The sequence below is a fragment of the Diabrotica undecimpunctata genome, chromosome 6, assembly GCF_040954645.1.
Source record: "Diabrotica undecimpunctata isolate CICGRU chromosome 6, icDiaUnde3, whole genome shotgun sequence".
Classification (NCBI taxonomy): domain Eukaryota; kingdom Metazoa; phylum Arthropoda; class Insecta; order Coleoptera; family Chrysomelidae; genus Diabrotica; species Diabrotica undecimpunctata.
In genome coordinates this window covers 4,428,068-4,439,670 of record NC_092808.1, presented here as the reverse complement: position 1 = coordinate 4,439,670, position 11,603 = coordinate 4,428,068, and the positions used below count along the sequence as shown (strand labels likewise).

At 34.0% G+C, this 11,603-nt stretch overlaps 1 protein-coding gene across 2 annotated transcripts in view; it reads right to left on the bottom strand.

The window, feature by feature from the left end:
* Window positions 1-7,947: 7,947 nt before the first annotated feature.
* Window positions 7,948-11,603, bottom strand: part of shn (zinc finger protein schnurri) — a 78,315-nt gene continuing 74,659 nt past the window's right edge. For both annotated transcript variants that reach the window (XM_072534035.1, XM_072534036.1), the window contains exon 9: window positions 7,948-11,069. In XM_072534035.1, coding sequence (XP_072390136.1) covers window positions 10,989-11,069 — 81 coding nt within the window. In that variant the 3' untranslated portion in view covers window positions 7,948-10,988. The remainder of the gene's footprint in view (window positions 11,070-11,603) is intronic.

Genomic DNA, 11,603 nt, shown 5'->3' with positions numbered 1-11,603 from the left:
CTCAAGATCCATGACCACCCCAAAAAAATTCTGTAGCCGCCAATGCGTGTAATACATATTTTTTTGTGTGAGAGTGGGAATCTTTCTTTTTTCGAATTTTACGATTTTTTTTAAATTTATTTGGACAACCGTGCACTTGTTTGCAATTGTGTTGTTTGTTTAAAAACATGTTACAATTATAGATTATGTTACATATTTTTTTATCATAATTTAAAGGAAAATTTATATTACAATTCGATAATTACGTTACAAGTGACAAAGATGGTCGGCGTAGGCCCGATCGCCTGGTGCCTAAACAGCAAGCATAAACACGACGAAATATAAATCGTTGTCCGGCAAGCTGCTTAACTTCAAACGCTTTTTGTACGGGGATCTTATGTGAGCTGGGTCGGCCAGTTCCGATCGGGCCTATTAATGATATTTAAAATGCCTGAATAGGATTCGATGCTTTCTGTGGTAATATAATAACATAGTTGTTTTAACGGACGCTAATGTATTGAGTGATTTAGTGCATTTAAAAGTTATTTACATGCATTAACATAATATCCTGCCTACCCCCAAAAGCCGCCACTGGCTCCAACGTTGCATAGGATTAGCCTAGGTAGCGTTTGGTAAATTAAACTATGTATTTAAATCAGATCTACCCGTATGCCTCAAAAGGAAAATCTTTGACCAATGCGTGTTACCTGTACTTATTTATGGAGTGGAAACATTAACACTCACAAAAAAGGTAGTTAATAAGATTCGCGTGACTCAGATGGCTATGGAGCGCCAGATGTTAGGTGTATCTCTAAGAGACCGAATCTCAAACGAAGAAATATGTCGTAGAACAAAAACAACAGACGCTATCGAAAAAATCGCGTCGCTAAAATGGAATTGGGCAGGACACGTCGCCAGATTATCAGAGAACCGATGAAAACACGTATTGTCGAGTGGTCGCCAAGACCAGAAGCACCACGGAGCAGAGGACGCCCCCCAACTAGATGGACTGACGACCTGAAGCGTGTTAGCAATAACTGGATGCAAGCTACACAAGACAGAGACCTATGTCCAGCAGTGGACGCATACAGGTCGATGATGATGATTTCAAAGGTACTTTCGTCACTGAAGCAAATCTGTTAAAAAAAAAGTAGGAAAATAATTTTATTTTAATCTCTACACCACTTTGTCGTAGGATAGTTTCCAGGATAAGGTTAAATAAAATTGTGGGCAGTGGATCTCCTTGTCTTAATCCCTTCCTTACCGTGAAAGTATCTGATAACCTTTCTTCGATTTAATGTTGCTTTTAAGGTCATTTCTACTAACTTTAAAGTTTGGTAGGTATTTTTAACAGATTCATCGCTTCGTAAAGTTTTTCTCTATCGAGATTGAGTAGTATGCCTGCTTAAAATCTATAAACAGAATGTGCAAACCTAGATTTTGTTCGTAGTAGTTGTGCAATATTGGTTTCATCGTAAAAATCTGATCAATTGTAGACCTTCCTCTTCTAAACCCTCCCTGTTATTCACATACACTAGTCGCTACTACCAGAAAATAGTCCGTGTTGCTGTCTGCCCCTTAGAAACCAACATTCATGATGGTGTTTATTTTCAATTAAAACGTAATCTAATTGATTGGCAGTGTTACCATCCGGTGAGATGCTATATCTATGTGTAACTCTCAGTTAATTCTTTGGGCGGTCCTTGTGCGTGGTCTAGAGGTCGGATAGGTAGCTAGGGGCAAAGAAATGAATGGTAGGGGTCAGATTGGCGTCACGGCATCGACTGTGATGCGGATCAACCACTTCGTATAATTGGTTAGCATCCGCAGAAAGTCACTGTGGTGCCAGTATCGGGAAATAAACTGAGATACAAGAATAGATTAGATTTAGATAGGCCTTTTGGCCTATTCCGCTGCGGCAATTTTAGATCTATTGTGGTCCTAGATAACATTCTCTAGCCTGACGTTTTTTGACACAAAGTCTCGTAGCTTCGAGACTGTAGCTATTTGCCGGTGGATTTTGCCTGGAAAACTATCACATCCTTAAGCTATGGTTTGTTAGAACAGTGAACGACGAATAACTCACAGTCAGTCGAACGCCAGACTACATTATAATGCACAGCCTAGGTTTGGCGTGATTGGTTGGTGGGTGGGTCCCAATTTAAAAATTGGCGGGTTTCATGTTTATTAAAATGACAATTGAGGTATTGTGACACAGTATATCGCTAAAGAATTTATTAGCAATATAAAGAGTAGCAATATACTGTGGTATTGGTACAAAGCGGATGATATTCAGATTTTAGGATTAAGCTGGCTATTACAGTTTTATTAGAAATGTAATTATTTTTTCTTGAGATTATGTAGGTAAAATTAAATTCTGACTTATGTTTTTTATTAGATATATAGATATTGTTTTAATTTTTTTGATTGGGTAATTTTTTTTATTAAGATTTAGAGGTTCTTCTTATTATTTTTATTTCTAGAACATTCATTAACATTATTATTCTCGTTAGCTTTCTTTATGTGGGATCGGCTTCTCTAATTATTTTCCTGTAAACTTTTATGTTCTCTTCCAGGGACTAAGTACCTCTCCGCTTTTTCTCCGAGATTATGGTTTTTCAGAAACATGCAATTTCTGTTCATCCCCTTTTTTACTGCCCTACATTCAGTACCATACATCATAGCTGGTCTAAAAGCAGTCCTATACAATTACCTTTTAGTTTTCTTGGTACCTTTTTTATCACACATCATTTAATTTGCCTCTTTCCTTTACCTTTAATTGAAGTATGATAAATAAAACGGTAATACCGATCCTAAAAGCCGAAAATTATCATCTTTTGTGAGTTCTTGTCTATTCAAGCCAACTACTCTATCTGGACTTGAAATATCATCTTTAAAAGAATATTCAAAATTTTTGTTTGTATCCAACTTAATTTTAATCATTTTTCATTAAGGACCTGTCTCCGCTACTCTATACCAAGGAGGTTCAGTTGTTATCTAATCCAGCACAAATGAGAATAAATATGGGCGAAACCCGGATGAAGCCCTATTTTCACACAAAATTGGCCAGTTCCACCTACAATTGTATCGTTCTAACACTATAATAGTTATTCTAACTATATATAGTAATTTTAACACTATTATAGTTGTTACTTGCTCATACTCCACTCACATATTCAGCCGGCACTCCTTTCCTACTAAATCTGTGCCACAGTAGGTTTCTGATAACTTCATCATGTGCTTTCTCAAGATTAATAATACTATGTGCAAGTCTTTCACTCTAAATTGTTAAATTAGCTGTTTTATAATAAAAATTGCTGATGTAGACCTGCCTCCTTGCATAAATCCAAATTGACATTTATCCATTTTCATTTTTTAGAACACTGAATTATGTTAGATTTCACCACAAATGTAGGATAATAAAAAGATATATTGTGAATCGAGTACTATGAAAAATTGTCATTGTCAACAAAATGAAGCAGAGGTTTACTGGAAATAACTATTGCACACCAAATATAACACTAAACAGCTATGTTTAAAATATCTTTATTCTTTATTAAAAATCTGGGAAATCAAAGGAGGGGGGGCCGTTATTGGTGCAATGACGAAGGAAAACCCCTCTAAACCTCGCCTAAGGCCCAGTACATCCCGATTTAAAAATACAATTCTAATATAAAAGCCTACAAATATAACATCATTACTTAACACAGCTTTAAAATTCAGGCCTAAACTAAGCATTTATACATATATTTTATGAAATTTTACTACATATATTACTAATTGTCGCTGGATTTGACCCTCGGGAATGAGGGAAGGTGGTCCAGTCGCACTATCCATAGCTATGTTGGACCGGAGCATATAGGGATCACGGTCCGTGGACATATAGGTTATATGTGAACCCTAGCTAGCGGGAAAAATACCTTTATTAAAATACAATAGGTTTATTACAAGTAATAATCTGCAATAAAAGTTGATTAGTATTATAACTTAAGAATCTGCAAAGAAAGGGGTTAGATATCTTAATACTAAGAATCTGAAAACAAAGTGTTAATTAGTCTTAGAACTAAGAATCTGTAAAAGAGGGTTGTTAGTTATGACACCTAAGACAAATTAATGCAAAAATCAAAAAAAAAGTAAAATTTGAAAAAAAGTGAAAATTTTTCCCAAAAATTTCGGGAAACAAAAGTTATTTAAAATTGTCAGATTTTCATGAAAATGCGAAATTTGTGTCTGTCGTAGTGCCTTCGGGACTAATCAACAAAGACATGCAACAAAATATAAACAAATAAAAAGTTATTCACAAATTTCGTATTAAAAATTTCGTAAGTCGAAAAAGACCTGAAAAGTAATAAAATAAATAAGTTACTTTTATAGTAAAAATGTTTCAAAGTCCCAAAACAGTATATAAATATCAGAAAAATAATCTAAGTTATTTTTAACCTGAAAAAGAAATAAAATATTCGAAATATTTTCGAAGTCCCTAAAAGAGAAAATAATGTTAGCAAAATATGTCTAAGTTATTTTCGGGCTGAAAATATTTCAGAGTCCCAAAAGATAAAATAAATATAAAATTATTATAATTTTTCTAAGTTAAATTAATAACCTAAGAGAGATACCTCAATTGTCATATTAATAAACATGAAACCCGCCAATTTTTAAATTGGGACCCACCCACCAACCAATCACGCAAAACCTAGGCTGTGCATTATAATGTAGTCTGTCGAACGCCGCGCACGTTCGTTAAAATCAAAGAAATGGTTCTCTATGAGAACGGTTTGTTAGGTTCTGCTGAGCTGCGCGCACTGCAAACCGATAGCCGTGTCGGTGGTGCTGGAATCAACTGCGATTTGATTTGGACCATAGATAAAGAATATATATTTGGACGCAAACGTTCAGCTGAGCTCACAGCGTACACATCCATACCGAAATTATAATTGTATTTTTATATAGTTATTATTATTGTAATAATTGATGTGATGTCTAATAAATTTTCTTCCGAGGAAGATGAAAGACTAGTGGATCTAGTACAAATCCCTGTAAAGTCTAAAATATTCTCGAAATTTTTCCTCGTTTTGAAATAATCTTTCTTCGACTGTTAATTAAAAAGCACCTTCTGTATTAAGACATGAAAAAAATTCGTTTACATTTTTAGTTCTTTTATTTAAATTTAACGTTATCAACTCTTCTTAGAGTAATATAATTATTGCGTTAAGTTTGCGAGAATTCATGTTTTTAAACGTACAACCTTTGAGAGAATAAATGTGAAACTAATTTCTAAACTTGTTTTCAGAGCGACAGAATATTTATGCTAATTAATCTAACAAACCGACTCACCCAAAACTGCCGTGAGTCGAGTAGAACAGATTCTGCTGTACGTGTATGCTTTGCGCTGCGCACTGTTCTAACAAACCGTAGCTTTAGATAGACTTACCGGGAAATATATCCCTTGATTTGTCCCTACTATGTCGGCTCCCACACCCTCCGATGTTTTTGTTCCATCCGTGTACCAGGTAGCAGCAGCTTGTATGGGTACACCTTTATTCCAGTCTTCCCTGCCTGGTATCTTAATTGTGAACTTATTGTTAAAGCTATATCTCGTAGCTGTTGCATCGATAGGTTTACCCATCATAATATCGGCTTTTAGCTCCTCCTATATGTCGCTGACTATGGATTAATCTGTGCATCACTAATCTGGCTCAGCGGCGGCTCGTGGCCTAAAAAAGTAGTGAAGATGAGGAAAGCTTGCCGGAGCCAAAAGGACTAGTACCTACTTCGCGCCCAAAAAACTCGTTAAAAAAATTTTTTAGAGTTTATGGCCTTAATAACTTGAAAACAGTTTTTCTTGTTCAGTTCTGCTTGCCTGGGGTATTTTAGTTCTGAACCTCGACATTTCATTGAGGGTTTTTTGGCGATTAAAACACCACGCCTGGGGTTGGTGAGTTTCAATTCAGCCGCCCACTGTAAGTCAGATGCTGATTGCAGCCGATCACTCTGGATCAGACGCAGATGTTTAAAATACTGGTTGGTCGACAATGTAAAAGAACATCCCTTTTATCTTCATTTTTCCAATGCCTAAATGGAGTCTCTAATATATTACACACCAAGTCATTAATTTAGCCACCATTTAATATAGTCTTCTGCAGGTCATCATGCAGGGTAGAGTCGATGGCAAAAAGAGAATAGGTAGAAAGAGGAAATCATGGCTGCGAAATATTGAGACTGGACAAACATGACTGTAGACGATTTATTCCACGTTGCAAAAGACAGAGAAATTTTTAGAAATGTGGTCGCCAACCTCCGTTATTGGAGACGGCATAGGAAGAAGAAGAAGTCATTAATTGGATTCATGTCTCTCTAAAATTATTTTTGTTTAAACGAAATCCAAGAGAACACTTTATATCCGAAATCCGAAACAAACCACAGAGAAATGTATTAATAAAGTGCACTAAACAAATAAAATTAATATTGTGACTAAACTAAACTAATAAATACTATACTATACACTATACTATATAAAAATATCTATATAATGGACTAAATTTCAAAATATTGTCGCTTAGAGAAATTTCCGAAAAATAGGAATACCAAATACACATCCAACAGTGGGTGAAGACGAATAATATATTTTTAAGCGGAACTGCACGTACCAGTTTCCTCAGCTATCACTAAGGATAGGCTGACGTCACGTAGCCATGGCAACCGTGAACGCTCATGCAGATGGATTTTGCATTTCAAAAATTATATTCACCTCTTCCTGAATCCTATTATACACGGCTAGTGACACAGGTCAGGACTTGACCGTCAAGTACGTACCACTAATAAAGCTAGTTGTCTTTTTTAATTTTTAGATTCATTAAAAGAGAATAAATAATTGATTTTAGAATTTAGATATAATAATGTTGTTTTCATTTTTTATTTATTTGTCTCAATTTAATTATATTTTTTTGGTGAACCTCACCTTCACCTACTTCACCTGGCCGACCGCCGCTGATCTGGCTTCGCCCTGTATAAAAATATGAAGTGGTGGTAGATTCAGCAGGACTTCCAACGATGTAGTAGGAGTTGTTTTTATGGCCCCCGTAATACACAGGCATGCTAGCCTTTGTGTATTACCTAGCAGCCTTATTGCTCCCACTTGCTACGTCTTTGTCCACCACGTCACCGAGCCATAGGTTAGCATGGGTCTAATAACCCTTGTGTATAATCATAGAGTCATTTTGGGATTCAGTCCCCAATTCCTACCGCACAGGGACATAGTAGATTTCTGTGTGGCTTTCAGAATGTGAGTATTCCATGTAAGCCTATGATCAAAATATACCCCAAGGTATTTTGTTTCTTTGGCAAATGAAATCTCTGTTCTTTCCAGCACCGGTGGTTTTAGGCCTTGTAGTGCTGTTTTTTTTTTTGGTGAAGTTGACGATTTGTGTTTTCTGAGCATTGATCATCAGTCTCTCTTGTTTTAACCAGTCGTCAACTATATTTAGGGCTGCTTGCATTCTCTCAGACACTACCTGAGCAAACCTGCCCCTGACAACGACTGCTATATCTTCAGAATATCCTAGACAATAAAAGCCTTCTATGGACAGATTTCTGAGGAGATCATCTACCAAGGTTGCCTAAAGTAGAGGGGACAGAACTCCTCCTTGTGGACAGCCTCCACCTACTTTTGCTTTGATGGTTGCTTTACCCAGAGTGGACATTACTGTCCTATTCTCCAGTGATGCCCTTATACATCTGCATATTACCGCAGGTGCGCCTCGTCTACTCATACCTCCTATCAAAGAGCTGGTCTGCTACATTATTAAATGCCCCTTCTACAAGAATAGAATATTATATAATATAATCATCTGTTTAATTACCCTTTTATTTTACCAAATATTTTAATTACCAAACACCCATTTATTACCCTTTGTTTATCTTTTATTCCGCAGTTCTCTAATGGATGTAAGAAATAAAGAAAACAACACATTATTTTAACAATTTCTTGTACTTTCTCAACAGGGGAAACAATATTAACAAAATATGTATCCTGGCAAAAAATATGATACAAACAAATTATATACAATAAAAATCAACGTAACTAGACAGGTTTTTGTTTTCAAAAAGACACAACATTTATTCCTAACCAGCGTACATAAAAACTATGCAATAGATACCTAAAAACAGGTAAAAATTAAACTCTTACAAACAAAATCTTATATAAGATTATAAAAACAATTTCCAATATCGAAAAGATCGATATCTCAATGACAGAGCCGACAACGAAATTGTGTTCAGTATAAAATATAGAAAAATCAACATCCAAACTTGTATTTTTGCAAAAAAACTGCACCGAAAGACACAACCAATCTAAAAGACACTTTAAATTGACGCAATACAATCAAAGACAATACAATTTCCTGATAGAACTGACAATGACAGTTGACAGACTGTTAAATGCCTGTTTCCTGAATCATTTTCGATAAAATATTAATTTTTTTTTGTTTATGACAACATAGCTAATTATAATACAATTTTATTAGAGTGGAATATTGCCGTGTATTGCATTTACAACAATTTAAATTGTCTATAATAATAAATAAAACAAAAATATAATTTGTGTCGACGCTGACAGTAAGATAAAGTTCTTTTCGACAAGAAATTTAAAACAAAAGATGCACCTTCTGAATTCATGGCAAAAAGACCAAGTGTCTATTGAACATATATATACAACACTTAAAAATATATCACAATTATCATATTTGACACATCAGAATATTAAGGTCGATCTTAAAACTCATTACTTTTTTTCCTGTGTAGTAAACTCTTTGTTCCCATCAACACATACACTTATAATAGTAGCAATTGATACGATCGATGTTAAAAGATAAAAAGGTAAATATAAATGTGCAATAAGAAACCGAATATTGTTAGTGGTGGTATTAAATCTGTGTGAACTGTGTAGCGCAATCAGAATTCTTGCATCGCCCATTGGTTCTAGACAGTTCTTCTCTGTGATTTAAGTGTTTTAACTGATTTTATAGCTGAGCGTTAAATTGTAAGAGCATATTTGCAATTTGAAATAATTTGAATGCTAAAAATTGTGAAGGTGGCCTAGAGACATGCAATAATACAGTAAATGGCGTTTCAGAATGTGTAATGCAACGTTGTGCTGCAAATATGTAACGTTACAGTACAACTGTCGTTGCTTTGCACTGTTTTTCATCGCACAGTTGTTCCATACATCACTCCTCATCAGTTTAATTTCTTGGTGATTGTTTGAACTGATTTTCTAGCTTCAAATGCTATTCAAAACTTGAAATTGTTACCTTGTAATGGTATATTTGCAATTTGAAATACTTTCAGTGTTAACAAATGTTAAAACAACATCAAATTTCCTATTTTTTGGCACACAGGGATTCCAAGCAACATTCGGTTCCTTATTTTGTCTATTTACAATCAAATAGACAAGACAATAGTTCTTCCTCAAGACTTGGTAACAATACCGCCTAACCAGTTTTTGGTAAAAATAACTTGGTCATTAAATAAATAAAACAAAAAAGCTTACCCATAATAAAATACATTAAAAAAATAAATTTTCATATATTATATATACTTAAAAACTAGTCATATGGTTAGCTAATATTGTTCTTAGGGAAGTTAATAGTCACATAAGATATTTTTCAACCTACTTAAAATCATCCATAATTTTTTCTAAAAAAATTATATTTACTGATATATTTTGTTTCCGGAATGCCTTTTTTCTTTACTTTAAAATTTATTTTTACTCGGTAATTTACTGCGTCAAGTTTTCTTGATCTTCCATCCTTGTTGTTCACTTTTTCTGCCTAAATATATAATGGCCCTGCAGTCATTATATATTCGTATCTAGTCCATGGACATAGATTATACCGGCTACAAATATCTGTTTATGTACATCTATCCAATGCAAGTTATTTAATAAAGTTTATAAATTAATTAGGGAGGATTGGTCAAAAATATACATTGGGCAAACAGATAGATGCACGAAAAACACATAATAGAACACAAAAGATCGTTCAAACACACAAAGATTCTAGGTGCTTACTGAACATGATAAAAAATAAACATTTAGCTTCCTTTCTTTCTTCTTCTTCTTTAACTCGCACTTGTTGGTCTTTTTCGTATTACATCCAGTTATTTTTAGGAAATTTATAATGTTGTGTAGATCCTTTTGTTATGAACAACTGATAATAAGCAGTAAACTCGACTGGAACTTACATATTGAGTGAAAAAATCAATTTTATAGTTTCTCACTGTTATTCCTGGATTGTATCAAGCAATCCCTCTTCCTAAATACATAGGAAGAAAAATCACTATGTAATCGAATATCCATTGGAATTTAGATTATAAAAGGCCATGCAAAATGTAAAAAGGGACTCATCTACTGGAAGCAGTATTTTGGACCAGCAAAATACTGTTTATGTTAATTTTCCTTAAAATTGGTAGGAGTCATTTTTCCGGCACTACAATGAGTAGTGTGACTAACGAAGTTACTCATATGGCCAAGGTAAGTGACAAAACATATCGGTGAACAACGCTAGAACATCCAATATATCGTCCGGATTTATCGCCAAGTGAATTTCGTATTTTACACGAGTTACAAAAGCGCTTTTAAAAGAAAATGAAGTGGTGCCAGCATTTGAAGAGTACCTGTAGAGTTTTCACGACGATGTAATGAGAAATATTTTTTCTGAGGCGACAGAAAAAGTTCCGTTTGTATTTTGTACAAACTGATAAGAAAATGTCGTCGAATTAAATAAAACGAATCAATTCATAAAATTAAAACAGTACTACACAGGAACCTATCTAGTTTTAAAATCGGCCCTTCGAGAATATATAATATATCTTCATCTAAATAATAATCTAATTCTGTAAGTAGAATGTTTTTAACAATAAAATATTTTATAAAATGTATACTTTCTTAATAGATTTTTCTTATCTTCAGTCTTCAGCAGTTTAAATAGCAAATATGTACAAAAATTGTTCTACTAATCCGCGCTAATATTCTCCCTATGATCTATATCGGTCAGTTTGTTCGGGTGGTTGATAAACACTTTCTTAGCTAACATCTGAAACAAAAAAAAAGGTTGTAAGTATGCCAACCAAATCAAACTTTATGTTTCTTCACAGCTGTACATAAAAATACATTTTTTAACTAAAGAACTCATTTTGCAATTGGAGCGATAACTTTTGTCATTACCCTCGTAATAGATCCTTAAATACGAGGGTGGTTTGACATTAACCTAACCTAAGTAAGTAGAAATATCACAAATCATGCTACTAAGTAATAAGTAGCACTATTTATGATATTTTTCTCGTTTATTTTTCAATACAATCTAATTTTTGTTCAATATACAAAATAAGACGCTTTTTTTAACAGTTTTACCCTTTCCGGAAAGTAATTTTGTTTGAGTCAAAATAGTGTGAAATATATCAACCAAATCAAAACAAAGCTGTACATAAAAGTGCATTTTTTAACTAAAGAACTCATTTTTTATAATTGGAGCGATAACTTTTGTCATTACACTCGTAATAGATCATTAAATACGAGGGTGGCTTAATATTATTCTAATCTAAGTAAGAAGTGGCAGAATTTTTGTTAT